The 21,587-nt window shown below is 39.7% G+C and overlaps 1 protein-coding gene across 1 annotated transcript in view; it reads right to left on the bottom strand.

The window, feature by feature from the left end:
• The window catches only part of DYNC1LI1 (dynein cytoplasmic 1 light intermediate chain 1), a 33,852-nt gene extending 13,256 nt beyond the window's left edge, over positions 1–20,596 (bottom strand). Inside the window, exons 1-6 of the mRNA XM_054058535.1 lie at positions 20,372–20,596; positions 20,086–20,159; positions 8,356–8,472; positions 6,711–6,941; positions 2,410–2,579; positions 1,139–1,232 (exon numbers count right to left, since the gene is read on the bottom strand). Coding sequence (XP_053914510.1) covers positions 1,139–1,232; positions 2,410–2,579; positions 6,711–6,941; positions 8,356–8,472; positions 20,086–20,159; positions 20,372–20,553 — 868 coding nt within the window. The 5' untranslated portion in view covers positions 20,554–20,596. The remainder of the gene's footprint in view (positions 1–1,138; positions 1,233–2,409; positions 2,580–6,710; positions 6,942–8,355; positions 8,473–20,085; positions 20,160–20,371) is intronic.
• Positions 20,597–21,587: the final 991 nt, after the last annotated feature.

Raw genomic sequence — 21,587 nt, forward strand, 5'->3', positions numbered from 1 at the left:
GAAGGCAAATGAGTTGTGCTGTACATCAGTTACTAAAAGATCAGGAGAGTGCTTTCATTCCAGCAGGGTTTGGTATCAAATTAACAGATCTTATGCACAGGATTAATAAAAGCAGACAGGGAAATTTTGAGTAATTTTTACTTTGGGATTATAAAAATGCCAAACCCTTTGATTTATTTCTACACACAAGCAATTCAAATTCTAGAAGAAAGTTATTAATATATAATGGGATCCAATTCCCATTCAATGGAGTTTATAATACAATTCCAAGTTGTACGTGGCATATACAGTCAGAGACTAATTCCTACTAATCTTTTGTATTTTTCTTGCACTCACAAGACTTATTACAATTACTATTTTAAAAAACTAGGTCTTGGAAGCCTTTTGAAAGTGCCATCTTAGTACTGAAGTGAGGTCTCAGGTTCTTGAACTAATTTCCCATCTGTTAACTGCTGTCTCTCTAATAGCATTTAAACTTCCCTTTGCTACAGCATAAATGAAGACACAATGTAGGCATAATACTGGCATCTGAAACCTAGATCTCAGCACGTCTAGATGACTAAACACCAGTAAACAGTATTTTATACACTTTTAATAAAATGAAGTTTAAAAGTAACAACAGCACAGTGACAGCTCATGTGCATTGTCTCTGTACCAACACAAGAGAGTCCAGTGGATCTTTCCTACAGCAATTCTTTCCTTCCCTCATCACCTCATCCTGTGGAACTGCTGAACACTGAAGCAAGTGCATATTTGGGTCAAAAAGAGTAACATGCCTTATGTGCACCTGAAGCAAGATCATGCTTGAAGGACTTATTATTTTAGGGATCTTGTCACCTAAGATGTGCTGATTTGCAAGCTGACATCGAAATACAGAAATGAAAACAAGTAAAGAAATTAATGGTAAGGGGACAGGCTAGACTCTTCCTGCAGCTCAGTTAAAAGAGAAAAAAAAAAAATCCCAAAGTAGAGAAGTTTAAATCAACATTGTCTTAGGGGTAGCTGAAGCAGACTGCCAGCTACAGTAAAGAAATTGCATACTACTTAGGTACAGATGCAAATATTCTTTTAAGCTGTTTATAATAAATGCAAAGATTTAATTGAGTAATTCTTATCTTTATGATGTGTTAAAGGATACATTGTAAGCAAAACCGTCTGATATGTGACTGAATGAAGTCGAAGTGTTCATCTCTGTAGTCATGCTCTTTTTCCAGAACACTGATGGCATCACACTGTCAAGATAAACACAAAATTAATACGCCACTTTCCGTTATCTGTTGAAATAGCAGTGCTGCTACATGCCCTGTTCACAACTGGGCAAGGGGGATGGAGTGAGGTGGGTGGTGCAGAGAAAAATAAAAACCTGCTGAGATAGTTTAGAAGCATAATTGAACAAGTTCTTTTAAAAAATAATATATAACTTGATGTGCATCTACTGTGGTCAGCATTAACTTGGGAGGTAAACTGATGGCTGGTTTTCATTCACGCTCCCAATGCAATAATTCAAACTCTTTTTTGAAGACTGACCCCACAGAATGACATCATCATTTTCAGCACAACTTTTTTAGGGTTTTTTTTACACACTGTGGTACTACAGGACATGGTGCTTTTAATCTAGTTACTAATCAGGCCTTTGCAAAGAGAAGTAAAAGCAAGAAATGTGGAAGGAGAGGAAAAAAAAGAAGGATGGGGGAGAAGAATAACAGAGAGCTAGCAGGTGAGAATAAAGTTGCATTTCAAGTGACAAGGTTAAGCCTTCCAGTGAAGGAACAGCACACACATCCAATGGTTTACTCTTTCACTGTGGGCCAGCAGAGTCTGCGGATGCAGTTATGCTTAATGACAATGAGAACTGAAGAGCCGGGGTGGGAAAAGAAAAAAGACAAAAAACAGCCACAAGAGAATTGCACCATCATTTCTTCAGTCTAATAATTTGTTACGTATCTAACAGAAACCAAAACAGATCACAGAAACACCCTAAGAACTGAAGAAAGTTAAGATCAGCACTTTACTAACTAAAACACTCAAATATATTAATCTTCATAAAAAGATCAGAAATATTTTAAAAAACACCTACCAAAACACTATTTGTCAAATAAGGAGGACTGTGGGGATCAAGGAGAACTCTAGTTGCTTACTATCCCATTTCTACGAACTAGATAGAATACCTCAGATTAGAGGTATTCCTCAATTCCTTAAAAACTGGTATAACTAAAGGAAAAACTATTCCCAAATTACATGCAATCAGGGCTTCCAGAAACTAACCAACTTGCAACATTAAACATTTGTAAAGAACTTTTATCCAAGATATTTGGAATGACTTAAGAATGATGTGTTTCCCACCCCAAATCCACAATTGACAGAGTTGCTTAAATAAAATAGACAAAACACCTAAAATGCGAAACAAACCTTTGTACAAACTACTACTACTGGAATGCCTAAGTTACATGTTAGTGTATCTGCACCCAGGGGTAAAATCACACTGTCATCTTTGTCTTCCTGTAATGAAGTATTTCTTCTCTGTGGAGAAGCTGGAAAATCCTCGCCTGGTTCTATATATTCCTGGAAGTCTCTTACCACTGAAAGTAAAAAAAGTTACATTAAAAGATCAGCTACTTTATTATTTCAACAATGATTCCCACTGCCATTGATCCCTAGGACTGTTAAGTGTGTAATAGTACTGCTTTTTCATGCTGAAAAGATTGAGCATGCACCAAGTGCTATTTGCTCTGTGCAGCACAGCAGAGCATTATTAAGTTTGAGATCTGCTTTACCAGCAGCCAGAACATGATCAGATGAAACTGTCCACAGGGATAGCATTAACCCATTTTTATTGTATCACTGTGGAACAACTAGGCAGTTACTACAAACTATTATTGCTCCATACCTTTCTTAAAAGACATAAGTTTCCTTGTATTTTTCTTGGTGAAATTAATGGAAGAGTTTGCTAGAATAAACATATTGCTTAGTTGCTATTGTGTACTAGGTTTTACCTAAAACTCCTTTGTCTATACTTCTCTCTTGCAATACAACAAATCTACAGTAGTAATAAGCAAAAAGAATACACAAATATTAGTTACTAACTAGTTTTATAATTAGTAAATAGCATAATAAACATTTGTTTGTTTTGGTGTTTGTTTTTTTTTTTACAGTAGATCAGATACTACTTTAAAATTTAGCAAGGAGGGTAAGTCAGAATATAACAAGAATTAGAAAAAAAGATAGTTACAAGCATAACTCTCCTGTCGGGTTACAATGTATACACCCAAGCCTTTAATTACACAATCATTTGCTATTCCTACAGTCAGGCATGCAATATTAGGCATAAAACGTCCGTACCTTTCACATCACAGGTCCCGTTTCACACAGCAAACATTCTGGATTCTACTAGAACCCACCACTGATTAGTTTTCCATGAGCAGCACATCCCAATTAAACCAAAAATCAATTGGGCAGCAAGACAATTCAGCTGCATCATGTAAATGAGCAGCTAACTACTCCAGTACATCCTTACTGCTTTGTCCCGATTTATATTAGTCCACCTCAACTACCTTCACTAAACCGATTGAAGCCCTGAGTTCATACCTAGAAAAGCATTAGCTAAATTAACAGAGCAAGACTTACTTCACCCTAGAGAAAAAAAAGATTTATTAGGCCAAGATCATTCAACTTTTCTACAGATCTTGGAGTTCACAATAACAAAAAGCACATGCATAGATTACCGTTAGGGATCTGAACAGGCTGGACTGCTGGGCTGAGACCAATGGGATGAGGTTTAACAAGGCCAAATGCCGGGTCCTGCACTTGGGGCACAACAACCCTATGCAGCGCTACAGACTGGGGGAAGAATGGCTGGAGAGCTGCACGGAAGAGAAGGACCTGGGCGTGCTGGTTGACAGCCGACTGAACATGAGCCAGCAGTGTGCCCAGGTGGCCAAGAAGGCCAACGGCATCTTGGCTTGTATCAGAAATGGGGTCACCAGCAGGTCCAGGGAGGTGATTCTCCCTCTGTACTCAGCACTGGTGAGACCGCACCTTGAGTACTGTGTTCAGTTCTGGACCCCTCACCACAAGAAGGATGTTGAGGCTCTGGAGCGTGTCCAGAGAAGAGCAACAAAGCTGGTGAGGGGGCTGGAGAACAAGTCTTATGAGGAGCGGCTGAGAGAGCTGGGGTTGTTTAGCCTGGAGAAGAGGAGGCTGAGGGGAGATGTTATTACTCTCTACAACTACCTGAAACGAGGTTGTGGAGAGGAGGGAGCTGGCCTCTTCTCCCAGGTGACAGGGGACAGGACAAGAGGGAATGGCCTGAAGCTCCGTCAGGGGAGGTTCAGGTTGGATATCAGAAAAAAATTCTTCACAGTAAGAGTCATTGGGTACTGGAACAGGCTGCCCAGGGAGGTGGTCGAGTCGCCTTCCCTGGAGGTGTTTAAGGAACGGGTGGATGAAGTGCTTAGGGACATGGTTTAGGGAGTGTTAGGAATAGTTGGACTCGATGATCCAATGGGTCCTTTCCAACCTTGTGATTCTGTGATTCTGTGATTCTCTACTTAAAGAGTCAACTCAGGCTTTTATTCAGGGAATGCTGCTACTTCATTCTGGTCTGAGAGCTTCTGAGAGCCTCACCAGTTGGCCATGTTTTAAACCCAGAGTTCTCCTGAAGTAATGCCAGCCACTCAAGGGAATCTTTCCTACACAGCATCCTGTCTGCTCTGGGATAACTGCACGATAACAAAAGTCACACCACTCCAGTGCTAGAATTCCTCCAGCGGAGTGCCAAGGTTCCCACTGTATGATTGTGATGTACTAATCCTTATACAGGTACAGAAAACAGTAAAAAGGAGGATTGATGTAGTATATCACAGCTCAAAGACTGTGGAATACAGTCTCAGGTTTTCCTCAGAGACAATGAGAAAGACCAGGCCACAAGGCTTCATTAGACACAGCTGAACTCAGTAACAGGAAGAGCTATTCCAACCCATCACACGCAGCTGCTATGTAGCCCCTACTGCCTCTCCATACCAGTTTAAGTGCCCACAGAGCCTGTCTTTTGAATAGAGTTAAGCTGCTAGAGCTGGAAGACAAACACAGCAGCACACCTCCAGAAAACTACACACACAAACCCTCAGGAGAATACAGTCCCCTTAGCAACTTAAATCAGCTCACAGGAGGCTCTCAGGAGCATTGAGCCTGACATAAGAAGTAGGACCACGTAGCCAGAAGTCAGGCAAGCAAGATTCCTCTCCTCTGCCTTCTGGCAGCATCAAGCTGCTGCCTACCTAGCAATGCATGAAGCCACATCACAGGAGCTTCAAATCAAAACCAGCTTCCAGTTATATCTGGATTGTGTCTAGGGCTTCTATTATACCAAATATGCAGAACATCAATATCTCTAAAAATTAGACCAGATGATAAAAGAACAAGAGAACAGGCAAAACTTTTAATGAGCGGCTTTTCGTCACCTACATTTCTGGGACTTTGTAGAGTTTCATTATTCTGTTCACTCAGTGAAAAAGCAACACTATTAGCCTACACATTTTTGATAACAGTGATATTGTGTCCTTAGTATTTTCATCCACTAAAATTCTACCATGAAACTGTTGGGGGGGGGGCATTTAATACACGCACACACACCATCCCCTGAAAACAAAACAAAACAAAACCCACACCCAAATGTGCTCAGCTCTTCCCTCCTTCTTCTTCTCGTGGAAGATATGATACTTCCCTTAGAAGAATCTCTCTCAAAAGAATAAACAAAACAACCAACACCTCCGCCCCCCGGTCCAGATAGCTACACCTGTCACCTTATGGGCTACTTTATCCCTGCAAGGCTACAACCTGCATTTCTGAAAAAAACTATTCAGCAGTCTGGCAGGCAGTCACGTAAGAACATACCAGTTCCAGAGAGCAACTTCAGACATATGAACAGAGTTTAATCACGCTACTTGATCTTAACACATAGCTTTCTCTAACGCTCTTCCTTGTAGTAGTTCACTGACAGATGAATGGGAGTCACCTTTTAGTACCCCAAGGGAAATACAGTGGCTACTCAAAAGTAATAGGGAGCCATGATGCGAGTTCAGACAGTTTAAAGGAATCCTGCAAAATCTTTGTATTCTATGTGTTTAAAGAGACAAGACACTGACCGAACTATACCACATCCAAGCCGAAGCAAGCATACAGCTGCATTAATGTCAATAATAACTATGATAAAACTGTTCAAGTGGAAAGGGCCCACACATTACCATGCTGTCATGAATCCTTTCAACATTTACACTTCTAGTAGGCAGGGAACAAGTCCCAGATTCTCTAGGGTGACTAATTACAGGAACAGTTAAGAAGCTGATGCAGTGACTTGCCTTTAAAAAAACCAAAATAACAATTGAGAGCCAAGAAGTTTTTTTGCTAGGAGAATCTTATCTATTAAGATCAGTAACAAGCAAGATGGTAAATTCAACCCAGCTGAGTTCATTCTGAAAGATCTTTTTTTTTTTTCCCCCCTACTAAATTAAGGTACTTCTGTTAGAAAGAAATACTAGTATTGTTCATATAGCTACTTGAGACTTATTAGAAGCTTGACTTACTTGATAACTCCGAACTATAAGTCACATTTTCAAAGAATGAAAAAGACTGAAATGAAGAAATTAAATGGTGCAGAAAGCATTAGGCATATTTGATTTAAATGTACTCCTACATATTTGCAGGATACTTACTCTTTTGTTCCATCTCTTTCATTTCTTCAGGAGGAATTTTTAACTTGTCAATATGTTCTCTTACAACACTTGCCCATTTTTGTAAAGAATCCAGTGCAGTCCAAGGCCTAGACATGTCTACTGCCAACATAATTAGAGTGTCCTTTAGAGAGCTTGCCTCCAAAGCAAACTTAAGAAGACCTTTGTGATACAGGTCACCATCCAAAATCCATACATTGCATCTTGTTTGGTCTACAAAAAAAAGGAAAAATACGTTTTATGAATGAAAACAGTACAGCACATAATGGCTATTAAATCTTCTTTAGACATGCAAAACACAAGGAGGAAAGCAGATGACATGTTTCATCAGCCAACTGAACATACATAAAACCCAAGTAAACTGCAGTTTTTGGAGGGCACCCTCCTCTTCCAAACCCTGGTGTTTAATAATTGAAGATCTTTAATACATTATCCCAAAGCGAAAATCCAGAGATAGCATTTAACATTTCCAAAAGTAATGTTCACCATTTTAGAGACAGAAAACATTTTCTTCAAGATGCAGTTTAGGAGGGGGGAACTGGGTGAATTCAGCCAATGCTTCTCAACTCTTGGTCTGCTCAGATCTCAAGGTCTACTATCTCCCCTTCAAAACTCCAATGTCATATGCCTATGTAACTCAAAGTACAAAATACACCTTGGCCCATCAGAGAACTGAAGCAGAACTGCAAGTTTTTTAGTTACTTACGTGGACTTAGCAGGCAAGAAAGTCGTTCTTCAGATTTGCAAAAGGACAATCACCATACAAATAGACTATCCCAATGTTTCCACTTCTTCTCGTTCTCCTTCTATCTATATTTGTTCTTACAGCGTGCACTAGAGTTCCCATTTTTCCCCAGAGTTTCCAGTATGTCCTTATTAACATCCCACTCCCTCTAAAATTATTTCCTCTAAATAATTAACCACACCTCTAGAGGGCCTGGTCAAACTCCTTTCCTTGTACCCCCATCTATAAGCATCAATTACCCATTCCATATCTGTAGCTATTTGAGGTCTGAATCTTAAATATCTTTTTTTACCTTTTAGCCATAAGCCAACTCAAACAACCTGACACACTACTGCTACTTTACTTTCTCCTTCCTCCAAATTTTTGGGTTGGTGGTTTGGTTGCAGGTTTTGTTTGTCTGGTTTTGTTATTGTTTGTTTTTAAAGTCTCTTTTAGTACTGTGCACGTTTTCCTACCCATCAATACATGATACGCAGTCTTGCAGATTTCTAATACCACCAAGACAAAAGTCTCTCTGTATGTCAAAAAGATAAATACTTGCTACAATAATTAAGATGCAAGATACAAGCCTAGGCCCTTTCCTCTAGACCCGAGGAACGCCCTTTGCCTATAATCCATTCAGAATGTTGCAACTAAGACTGTTTTCAGTCTTTTCAGCCTTTTCTTTTGACCGATTCCTCACCCTCACTACCACTTAGGTCATTCATGCTATCCACTAAAAGAATTACACTAAGAAACTTCCTTATTATGGAAATCACTCATCGTCTAAGCTGAGCTCCCGAAAATTATCAAGGAAGAAAAACATCCCACTGCTGTTCCAAATATCACACCGAACCATTGTTTTCCAAGTGGTTTATGACGTTATTACAAACACAAACTTACCATCTCGATCTTCATCATGCACATTTAAATACAAATACTCCAATCCTCTTCCTTTTTTGTATTCCTCGATTCCTTGAATTTTTCCTATTAAGCTAGTTTTACCTGCTCCATCTTCACCTGGAGAGACAGAAGTTAGATACCACTCAATCTTTAACCACAATTACATATTAAGAACCACCTGAGGCAAGAAGGAAACCATATATTAATAGGGTGACTGAGCTCATTAGAGTTTTGAAACAGAGCAGACTTTGCCCAACTCATCCATCTGTACAAAGTACATGCCTCAGCTACAACTCTTATTTCCAATTATTGACAAGTGCAATTATCTCATGAACTATCCTATCTGAAATCGGCTCTTACACATATCTTTAAAAAGATACCTTAAAAAGTAGTTAAGTACCTCCAACAATTTCAGTCTGCAACTGCAACCAAAGTGGTAACAAAGTCTAAGGTAGAGCTCTGGTCACAGTAAGCTCATCTTACAATCAGAAAAATATGATTTAAAACACTCTCACCACCAGGCTCAGTAAGGCAGATCTGTTTCCTTAGCTTTTATAGTTCGCTTTGAATCTTTTCTCTGTTACAGGTCTAAAAAAAAAACTTTAAAAAAGGCAAACAAACAGTAAGCTCATCACCTTACCAATGCATGCATAATTAGGTACACACACAGTGCAAGCCTGCAATCCAGATCCATTCACTTCACTTCTCTCCTCTCTAAAGGGAGCTCCGGATAACCAGTGAATCTTACAGCATAAGCACAGTGTCAACACCTCTACTATTGCCAGAGACTCTTCTTGAAAAAATTCTGCTTCTAACAATACGTCCCAGGGATGGGAAACTTCATGTGCAGTTCTTCCAGTTTGAAAGAGCAACCAAGCTGAATTTGGACACGTAGCAGGGTTTTGCCACTCTAATTTGGCAGTACAATGGGCAGGTAACAGTTAGACATTCGAAAATTACCGGAACTCAGTTGCAAGTTATAAAATTAAACCTAAGTTCCTAAGAAGTACTTCATCAGTTTTATGCCAAACAACATCTTTTTTTTCCCAAGGCTGTTCTATACCAGAAGAGTATAAACACTCATTTTTAACTACATAAAAAAGTAGAGTTCAAGGACATTAATTTTCACTGGTAAACAAAGTGATGAAGTTTCCCTTTAGAGGGAATTCAGCATGATCTTATTGACAATATTATAGCTACATTAAAAAGACTACAGATACAATCACAGAAACAAGCAGAAAAATTCTATTTTGACAGACTTATTTTTAATTTACTTAACATAACTTTGCCAAGATTACCGCATGAAGTCTTAAATTTGAAGTTCAACTTCAGGTTCAGATTTCACTTACGGTCTAAAAGCTACCAGAAAGCATAAAACTCTTTGCTCTAAGTAGCCCACATGATTTTACTCAATGCAATGAAAAGTCATTAAAAAAAGAGAAAGGAAAAGACCACCAGAACTGAAATTTAAGATCTCCTTAAGTGTTAAAAAGCTAAGTGAAAAATGAAATTGTACCCATTTAACTTTCCAACATTTAACCATTTGTTTGCTAGGTCCTTAACTTTATTAAATCAAGATTCACCTAAGAAAACAATTATAGCTAATTTTAAGTAAACAATAGAAAGCACAGCTATTTTGTATTCAATCATCAAGTTTTTCCTCTACTTGTAAGAATATTATTTTAAATAGAAGTTCTGCCCAAGAAGCGTTCAAGCTTCTCTACCAGAGATTAATTACAATTCCTCCTCTTCCCTCACTCAAGTACTCACCCAAAGTTCCTAAATCTGTCATTTACAAATAACTGGGGAGACTTATTATGAGCTACTGCACTGACATGTTACATTGCTGAAGCTGCTATTACTTTTGCCAACAATTTCTGTATGATTCATTCTGTTATTTTACCTTTTTGAACAGGCACCTCCAATTCATTTGTGCCAGCAGAAGGCTCAAGAGGTAAGACAAAACAAGACTTGTTATTGCTTTTAAAAGCGGTTGCACTTACCGGCTTTCCTAGTTCCTCAGAACAGCTGACCTCTAAGTTCTCTTGCACACTAGTGTGTTTCACATAAGCGGCAATAAAAATTACAACTTCTTTGCACTGGGGAAGTTTAGCATCTTCTGCAAAGTACATCTGCCAGTTCTTAACAAAAGTGTCTATAACTAAGGCTAAGAAACATCTGTGCTTAGAACAAGTTCTAAACATGACAGAAGATACACTTAAGCAGTCTAAATTAAAACATACATATACAAATGCTAAAATCTATGTAACTATTGTTTGAAAGTGCCCATGCTAAACAATATAAGCAGAAATATATGTCCCACAAGCCCCCTATCAAGGCTCTGTGTTGTGCAGTTTCCTTGTCACACTCGTATTTCCAAATGCTTGAAGTAAACTGAAGTTCGGTATTGTTAAGGTAATGTCTTAGGACAAAATAAGAGCTGGAATGTTATTTTCCTTTCTCAAATTTTCCAATAATTATCTTCAGAGCCTACCCAGACAGAAATTTTATCGGTGGAGCATAAGACAAGTTGATTTGATGTAAAATCAGTACCTTTGGAAACAAGTACGCAGAGTCAGAATTTCAGCTTTCCATTATGGAATTGGTTTGCTTTAATCTGTTCTGTGAAGAAGACTCTTTACTCCCTTCTCCTTAGCAAATACCCACTCATTTCAAAACAACATTGGGTAAGTGGATCACTGACATACGTAACTGTATCATACAAGTTACCGCATGCAAAGAGTGGTGCTTATTATTCACTAGAAATCCAGAATGACGCATCAGTGAAGTTGGAAGGGTATGCTACTACTTTCATTAATCACTCGGGTAAATGAAGAGAGTAGTACAGTTTGCAGATGATAGAAAAGAAACCAAAAGATCTGTGGAGAAAACTATTAGAAGCAATACTGACAAGTGGTCCAAAATGAGTTTGCAATGCATAAAACAAGTAGTTGACAAAAATAGGATGACTCATTTGCAAGGGTGCAAGATTGATGCCTAGCCTGATGCACCCAATTCCACAGGAGATCTAAAGTTCAACAGATTTAAGCTAAATTAGAGAAAATATTATGGAAAAAGCTGTCAGAAAGTAAAACCAGGCCCATTGTATATGACATAAGGGTTTCCTGCATTTTGGTCACACAATTCATCATAAAAACTTAGGAAAAGACGACTGCCTTGCCAAAGAGAACATGCTAACACTTGAGGCTTCATCTACTTCTACTTTCTATTTTCAGAATGTTGCACACACCTTTTAAAATTGGGAGTGTCGCAAATGTATTTGTATCCTTATTAGTTACTTTTTTCCCCAACTGGAAATTCTTCAATACAAAACACCTGAAAAGTCGCCACATTTTGAATATACCAAGTTATGCTAGGAAAGAGCAGCAGTATTTTTTTTGCTATGTACTTACTCTTCAGCAAGAATACTAAAATACAAATCAATCTTAAACCAATGCTTACCCAAAACTCTTGAATAGCTATTACAATGTCATTAGGAAATTAATTCTAAGTGCATGCAATGCTAGCTTTTAAGACTTCTCAAAACTCAGGCATTTTATTGTAATACCTTTAATATGTATAAAACCTTCTCTTCACTAGAGAAGGGGCAAAATATTTGTGAAGAAACTGAAGCCTATTAGCTATTTTAGATTTGATGGTAATGCAAGTAGCATGAAGTACTACCAGGGACATATATAGAAGTATGTATGCTTTTTAAAAAACACAATTTATCAATTACAATACAAATACAAACACACAGTATATGGCATATAAATTTATAGACCCTAAGGAACTGAATTATTTAACCATTTTGTTAGAATTGTAGAATTGTTAAGGTTGGAAAAGACCTTTATGATCACCAAGTCCAAATGTTAACCTAAGCCTGCCAAGTCCACTACTAAACCATGCCTCTAAGCACCACCACACCTACACATCTGTAGACCTTCAGGGATGGTAAGTCCATCACTTCCCTGGGCAGCCCATTCCAATGCTTCATAATCCTTTACGTGAAGAATTTTTTCCTAATGTCCAATATAAACCTCCCCTAGTGCAACTTCAGGCCATTTCCTTCCACTCTATCTCTTGTCACTTGGGAGAAGAGACCAGCACTCACCTCACTACAATCTCCTTTCAGGTAGTTGTAGAGTGATAAGGTCACCTCAGCCTCCTCTTCTCCAGGCTAAACAATCGCAGTTCCCTCAGCCGCTCCTAACAAGACTTGTGCTGCAGACCCTTCACCAGCTTTGTTGCCCTCCTCTGGACATGCTCCAGCACCTCAATATATTTGTCGTAGTGGGGGCCCCAAAACTAAACACAGTATTCGAGGTGTGGCCTTACTAGTGCTAAGTATAGGGGGACAATCACTCCCCTGGTCCTGCTGGCCACTCTGTTTCTGATACAAGCCAGGATGCTACTGGTCATCTTGGCTCCCTGGGCACACTGCTGGCTCATATTCAGCCAGCTATTGACCAAAACTGTGGACCAAAATGTTGAATCTGGACATCTCTAAATACATGAATAAGTAATGCTGATTAGTTTCAGGCAAAAGGGAAATTTTGTATTCATCACACTTGAACATAACTGCATCTTAAGAAACAGAATTTTTTTTAACATGCAGCTTAACCAATATAGAAAACAGAGCCTCATGCACCTTCAAAAAGTGACATCGTGATCATCCTCTTCTCTCCAAAATTTTGAGATGGAAAGTCCTTTAGCTTCTTTATTTTTAACTGTGTGATAATCATAGAATGGTTTGGGTTGGAAGGGACCTTAAAGATCATCCATTTCGAACCCCCCCCTCCCATGGGCAGGGACACCTCCCTCTAGCCCGGGCTAACAATTGGCTTCTGTACAGAAACTCACAAAGCAAAAGTTTTCTGACACACTGTTCTTGATACAGAACCACAAGGTAGAATAAAAAACAAGTAGACTGTTGAAAATTTAAGATTTTGCATCCTTCTTTTGCAAGTAATGTAAGAAGTCCTCCTGTTCCAAAGTAAATCCTAAAGAACTAAGTCTCCGTTACATTGAATTGCACTTACACATCAACGAAATGGAACTGCTGCTGCCAGCAAGCAGTGCTATACACCAAAGCTGAACACAAATAAAAGAGGGACAACAGATCTAAGTTTGCAGAAAAGTCAGGGTGGGAAGCGGTTGAAACAAAGCCAAACCAATCTGCTTACACACAGTATTGCACCATCTTGTTAACAAAACATGAAATCTTACATTCAACTAAACAGAAGCCGTTTCACGTTTAGCCCCATGCTGCTACACTTCATTCAGATGAACCCAAGTTTGGGCTGTGCTTGTCAAAGCTTCCCTGTCCAAGGTGCTACTTTGCCTACAAACCAGAGCCTGACAGCATTCTTCTCGTTGCTGCCCTCACGGATCCAGAAAGCCATACTACCAAACCCTGCCCTGCCTCCTCTCTTCTCACTGCTGCAGGCAAAAAGCACATTTACAGAGCAGAAAATGGAGTATCACTAAGTGTTCTGCTACAACACAGAATTTAGCGGAATGGTCACCCATACAGAGCAAGGATGGGCAATGAGGTGAATGAATCGCCTTCTGTGAATACAAGCAAGCAGACACTCATCTATGAGCCACTATTTAAAAGGTTCAACCATAAACAATCACATTGGGGAGAACTTAGGCTCTCTATTACAGACCTCCTCTGAACTTCAATTAAATATTTTAAAATTAAGACTATTTAGTACTTATGCTACTTCCACATTTCTTTCAGTTTAGAAAAGGAAAGCAGAAGCAGATTTTTGCTTGTCTTACAAAAAGACATTTATTTCTTCTAACAGAGCAAGCCATGTGTTATCAGGACAGACATGAGTTTTACCTTTTTATTTAAATTGTTTCTCCACTGTAAAATGTCAAGTGTGTTTAAAACATGTCAAGGCAAAGAAGTAAGAGATCAGGTTTTCTTTTGTGTCATCAATACCGCTGTTCTGCACCCCTTACATCCTGGGGTCTGATTCTTTTCAACAGCTGTTTGAATGAACAGCCCTGGATGCACTTAATTGTGTCTAATCTATAATCCTACTGGTTCTTTGATGGAGTTTTTTTGTTTTCTTTTTAAAACCATTGATTAAATTTTAGCTTGATATAAGAATTATACAACTCATCTCTAAAAATATTGTTCAAGCAAGGCCAAGCTAAACTAGAGATAATGGTTATAATTAACTCCTTCCACTCCCCAAAAATCGTATTTATATTTTCTACAAAACAAAGACAGTTTCTGTAGAACAATTTACAACACATTCCTAAGATGAAATAGTCAATATTTTTATTAACAGAAAAAAAGCCACCTCACTTAAATATAATAGGACAAAGTCTTCAAACCCAAACTTGAGTTATCAAACGGAGCAAAGATGCCTTACCAGAATCACAAAGTGATTCTGACACCATGTGGAATATCTGAATCATAATACAGTGGAGTGGAGACATAATCTTCTTCCTCCTAAAACCAAGCGCATATGTACCACAGCTAATTTCAAGATAAAACACTTCTCACAAGCTAATAACTGCCTTTCCCACAGCGGCATATTAGTGAAAGAGACTTGTTTACACACACCATGGTACTTGAAGAATGCCTTTTGCAGAACAAGACCAAAATAATCAGAGTAAGACAAATTTAGTTTGCTTTCATAGAACTGAAGAAAAAAATTAATTATGCTGATGAGATCCTTCTCTAGAATCCCTCAAAACAACATGGAAGTTCAGACTAAGTAGGTCATATCAAGTCTTCAGATAACTTGCCATTAAATTACAATTTACCCATTGGACAAAAATATTCTCCTCCAAGCTTGCCTTACTCCACCAATTAAATCTTTCCCCTCACACACAATTGAGTCATTTGGTGTCTTTGGGGCACTGAAAAATTAAATAACTTTTCTGAGGAGTACCTAAATTGCACTTCTGCATTACAACATCCACTGTGCCTTTTGTCAAGTCCTGCACCAAAAGCATACACAGCCTGACTGGAAACAGGTGCAGCAGTAACAGTGTTATGCTTGGAGAAACCCGTAGACAGATAAAAATCACAGAGAACTCCATAGTGAATATGAACAGCACACCTCTAATACAAGCCTTCTCCTTTAACACAGCAATAAGTCATCTAGTGTATTTTACCCCATTTCACTACCAAAATAGAATAATCCCATGCTACTATCAAAGTGACATCTTTATCGGTACTCCTGCCATTTATCTGCCTGGAGAACACAGATGCACAATTCCTTTCACTGTTTCTTACCTTTGGAGCTATTTCAGAGATAGATCCAGTAACCAGCAGCACCTCTGGCAAAGCAGAGACAAGTTAGAATAAACACAACTAAAGACTTTCAGAACTTCCTGTCCAGTTCTAAATAAGTTTTACTACATAGTATCCATGTAATTCTGGGTTTTTGGAAGTATATTACAGGAGGCAGGACACTACAAAGAAGTACTACTTAGCTCTAAAAAAAATACAGCTGCAAACCAAGCAATTAGGATTTTATCTAAACTGACACTTTAGAATCACTTTAGACTATAACTCTGCTGATTGAAACCAAACTTGGCTACATTTGGAAGTCCTTTGTGGACTGTAGAAAGTGAAGTTGCAAGAAGAGGAGGAAAAGAAGCTATCTGACTTAACTTCTGCTGTACTAAGAAACATTTCAGATGAACAGTAAGGACAGTATCAACAAGCAGTACCTCATCAGCTGTAATGACAAAACGATCACAGCATAACGTTCAGCTATTTTAATAACACAGAAAAGTAACTTTTGTAGTGTTGATTACGAATTTAAGTAAGCCGATTTTATATTACTGTTACATACTCTCACGACAATTTTTTGTATAACTTAATTTTGAAGTTTGCTATATTCCATGGGTCTACTAAAAGTCACTAGCAACCTAAAACAGCTCTCCAAGATGTACCATTTTCTACAACAACAGCCATTCCCAATATACGTACACATACAAAAGTGTACCTGCAAATTAGCTGTAGACTGTGGAAACACCTTCTCAAGCATCCTGACAGCCACTGGACAGGAACAGAGCTCAAAGATTCAAGCAAACAGGCCTGGCCCTGAAAAGTGAGATGTCTGGGGTAAAGAGAAAATGTGGACAAAAGGCAGTTGAACTCACTGCCCACTAAATTAAATGGTTTATCACCAAGTGGAGTAAAATGCATAAAGCAAACCAAAATGCTACTGATTCAGTAGAAGCCTGAAGTGTGCAATGCTGATACTTGAGGTCAGGTGTACATGTGTCACTGGATGGTCTGACATCATTAGAATAGCAGGCAAAGAATCTACTGGGCTTCAGAGACAGAGGAATGTATGAAATACAAAGCCAGAGAGAAAGCAACTATTCTGTTCACTTGCAAGCTAAGAGCCTGTTTTCTTATGCATTCTGAAATGACATTGAACATTACTGCTTGAGTGCATGCTGCAGTTTAGTAGATAAACAATTAGTTTGGGTCTCTGAATTCAAGCCTTCACACATTCTGTAACACTATGGATTCCACCCATAACCTGCAATGGTGACTTTTTAGCTGCTCCCTCTATTTCGCTTGGTGGTTCAGCTATAATTATAGCAGGAAGTGAACGAACAAGAGAGGTCCCAGTCATAAGCATCAGATTTCTCACCACACTCAACAAAATGCATCCATCTCCTCCAATCAGCTACCTTTTCATTATACAGAGTGAGCAGAAGAGAGTTCAGGAGGGAGGGGAAAATAAAACCCCAGCATCCACAACAAAAACACCCTTTTGGTTATCTGCAAAAAGTGGCCAGAAATGTCACTGACTGCACCCAATGTCCTTAATAAGGTAGGGACATCTCATGTTTTCTTGTATAGTTTCCTAAATAAAGTAGCTATGGTCCCTATCACAAAACAGGAATCACAGAGTACTTGTCCTACAGAAATGTTTAGGAAACCTTGCATTTTTATTATTTGTTCATACAAGAAAAGAAAAATGTTTTTATATCACATGTGGTGCAAATTAGTTAAGTCCTCACAGAAAAAGTTATTGAAAAAATGTCTGAGAAACCAATTTGAAGAAAGAAACCTGTACATTAATCTATTTTTTTTGGCCAATTTTGAGCAGACAATTACCAGAATTACATGTTAACCTTCACTTCACAAAACCATGCGCCACATATAGAGATTAACATTTGGCATCCCAGTTTCCTTCCATTATTTCTGTGATGCCTTGAACTGCTTTCCAGGTTCTTGAAAATGAGATGTTAACATAGCTAAAAATGAAATAGCAGAATTAGCATGCCAGACACAGCCAAGTTCCCAGAACAACTAGGCATACAAGTACCTACTGTGTTTGAAAAACATAAATGCTACAGGCAAATTAGAAAACTGGTCTTATCAAACAAAAGAACACTAAGTGGTGGGATTTTTTGGGGAGGCTTCTGTGTGGGTTTTTTTTTTTTTTCAGAGGCGGGGGGTGGCAGGGGTTAAAGGCCAAGGTGTTTGGGTTTTTTTAACAATCTGTATTGAAAATAAGCATCCATTTGCCACTATTTATCATGGTTCAGCTAGGAAGTTTTGACCAATATACTGTTTGTACTGCAAATATTTGCCTACCACAAAATGAGTAAAAACCATCAAGACCCTGGTCAACTTTACAACTCCTGCTTAAAAACATTCAGATTACTTATGGCAAGGGGTGATCTGTGCTAACAACAAAAGCTAGCACAAAACTATTTAAAGGAAAAAAAGCCTAAAAATAAGGGAAATGTGAGAAAATGGAGAAATTGCAAACACACAGCTCAAGAACCTGAAGAGACAGAACTTCACATGCTGAATCTGTCCCATACAGAAGACCTGTCCTTTTCCATGCCACCGTTCCTTAGGAGCAGCATCATGACATGCAAGTGAACAGAAAAGCACAATGCTTGGATTAGGTATCTCACAAAGAAAATGGCCATGATTCTCATAGACCAGTCATCAGATCTGATGCTCTTTTTCCTAAATACATGCTAAATTTCTTTGTGTTTTGCCTTGCACCATGGGTGCCTAGAAATCACAATTCCTAAGGAAGAACTAGAATTTCTTCAGCACACCTGCACATCTTTTAAAAAAATGTGCCAGTAAAAAACAACAACACAAAAGTAGTTAGATTAAGTCATTCTATAAGCTGAGTAAGAAGAAAATTTCTATACAATGTATTAAACAGCAGGAAACATACATGCATTTGAAAACATCCTACAGTTTCCTCTCTAGTTCTGAAGGAAGCACAGCCTCCAGTTACTGAGTACTAAGGAACGCCTAACTACGAAGGGAAAGAGAAAAACAAAGAGTGTAATCTTGGCAAGGATCTCAGCTTGAAGAAGAATCTTTCAGCTTCAATAATGACAGCCAACCAATTTAGTTTCAAAGTATCACATAAAAAGCTGTCAATCATTATGAAATCTTTCCTTTCTTTAATATCAACAGAACTTCCAGAATCAATATCCTACTTAATTACATAATCTAAACCGCAACAAATTAAAGAGTTATAAGTCCTATAACAGGTTCACTAGGCCATCCCATCATCCTCACACAATTTACTCCTTCATAGTCAGTTTTAAGCCACCATTCAGCTTATCATAACAGGAAGAAAAAGGTCACTGTGATTGCTTTAGGATTACGGAAAAAAAGCCTAACTTGAAAAACCTCAAGAGAGTACAAACCACAAGACTGCATAGAATCATAGGTTGCATGGAGTCCGCATGACTATCTTTCCTGGGTTTTAACCATGTTTCCAAATACTAACACACAGTTATTTCTGGGGACAGGGAAGCTGGCAAAGGAGGAAAGAAGCTGCTAGTTAACAAATCCATCCACTCAGATTCATTAAATTATTTACTCGTAATACTATTTAATAGCCTTTAATAGCCAGCAATAATACAGACGCAGGCATTTGAGAGCATCCATTTTTCCCATTAAGTTTTTTATTTTGCTTGATATATATTTTTTCTTCTTTCCCTCAGCATTAAATAATAGCTGGGTCTCTCATTATCACCCTATCCTGTAACTCCTAATCCTTGCCAACGCAAGGTTGGACTCATGCACTGGGTGGAGATAACAGAACACAATGACAGCCAAGCTGCTACTGCACAACTTGCTGATGATATTGCTGCTGACAAGCTCGGTGCATGCGGGCAGGACACAACCAACACGCCCATAGAGCCTACCCCGCCCTCTGGCCAACAGGGAGCAGCCGTCATTGATACCATAAGGGCCACGGAAGCAATTTTTGCGTTTGTATGACACACCAGAAGGATCAGCAAGCAAGAACAAGGGAGGTTTTAGAAAAAGTTGAAGGACCTGCAGGCACCGTGAAGTCAACACTAATCGGTAGAGAAAGACAATAAAAACTACCCTTCCAAGCCATCTCTACCAAAGGAACTAGGGTGGGGGAAGAATAGTAAGGGTGTTATGGCGAGGTAGCTACGATGAGTGGGATATCTAAAGCATGTCTGGATATTGGATATCCAAAATGAAGCAAAAACACACATGGGAAGAAGCGAGAGGGTTATGCCTGGACACTGCCACCATCAACTCTCCCTCCTCCCTTCGGGCACTAAGCAAGAGAAGCTCCAAAGGGCGAATAGGAAATACAGCTGGGAAAGGGAACGGGAAAGGGAACGGGAAAGGGAACGGGAAAGGGAACGGGAAAGGGAACGGGAAAGGGAACGGGAAAGGGAACGGGAAAGGGAACGGGATGCTTTTCTTACCCAGAAGGAGGACGTTCTTCCCCGAAGGCAGCTTAGACCGGGAGCGAGTGGACACCTCGCTGAGGATGCACGACCTGGCGCGGAGAGATGACAAGGCTTAGGAGGATGCAGTCCCGCCTCACCCCGATCCTCGCCACCTCCCGGAACGGGATGGGGCGCACGGGGAACGGGGACAGGGCAGGAGCCACCGAGAGGGACCGCAGGGGGACACCGGGCAGCCCCCCGCCTCCCCCCGGGCTCGGAGCCGCTCGAGGGCGGCGGCCGGCGGGGCGGGGCGGACGCTCACCACAGGTTCTGCCCATCGTCCTCCTCGCCGCCCGCCCGCAGCTCCGCGCCGCTCCCGGGGGCCGCGCCCGTGGCGGCGGACGAAGGAGAAGAAGAAAAACCGGCAGCCGAGCCGAGCCCGGGCGAGGAGGAGGAGGAGGAGCCGAAGGAACCCGCTCTCCCCGCAGTGGCCGCCGCCGCCATCTTCGCCGCCGCCTCCCCCTCAGCGCTGAGCGGCGGCGCCGGGGACCCGGATGTGCGGGGGGGCGGTGCGGGGCGCGCGGCGGGGGGCGGAGCCAACAGCCCCGCCCGCAGGGAGCCGGGGCCGGGCCGGGCCGGGGCGGGGAGAGCGGGAGCCGGGGTTGGGGGGGGGCGCGGTGTCAGTCGGGGAGTCAGGAAAGCGATCAGGGAGTCAGGGTATCATAGACTCGGAGGAGCAGGGACTTGGCGACCCAGAGACTCAAAGAATCAGTCATAGAATCATGGAATCATAGAATCAATCATAGAATCATGGAATCATAGAATGATGGAATCACAGACCTGGAGGCTCATAGACTCATGGAATCAATCACAGAATGATGGAATCAGAATAATAGAATCAATCATAGAATCATATAATGAATCAGAATCATAGAATGAATCATAGAATCGCAACATTATGAAATCAATCATAGAATAATAGAATCAGAATCACAGAATCATATAATGAATCAGAATCATAGAATCAATCATAGAATCATAACATCATGGAATCAGTCATAGAATAATAGAATTGTAGACTCATAGAATCATAGCATCATAGAATCAGACTCATAGACTCATAGAATCAATCATAGAGTCAATCATAGAATAGTAGAATCAGAAAATCAATAATAGAATCATATAATGAATAAGAATCACATAATGAATAAGAATCATAGAATCAATTGTAGAATAATGGAATCATCATAGTATTGTAGAATCACAGACTCATAGAATCAATCATAGAATCATATAATGACCCAGAATCATTAAATCAATCATAGAATAATAGAATTGTAGACCCATAGAATCGTAGAATAATGGAATCATAGAATCACAGAGTCACAGACTCGTAGAATCAATCATAGAATTATGGAATCATAGCATCATAGAATCAACCACAGTCATAGAATAATAGAAACGGAATCATAGAATCAATTGTAGAATTATATAATGAATGACAGTAATAGAATCAATCGTAGAATCATAACATTATG

The sequence above is a fragment of the Cuculus canorus genome, chromosome 2 (assembly GCF_017976375.1).
Source record: "Cuculus canorus isolate bCucCan1 chromosome 2, bCucCan1.pri, whole genome shotgun sequence".
Taxonomy (NCBI): Eukaryota; Metazoa; Chordata; class Aves; order Cuculiformes; family Cuculidae; genus Cuculus; species Cuculus canorus.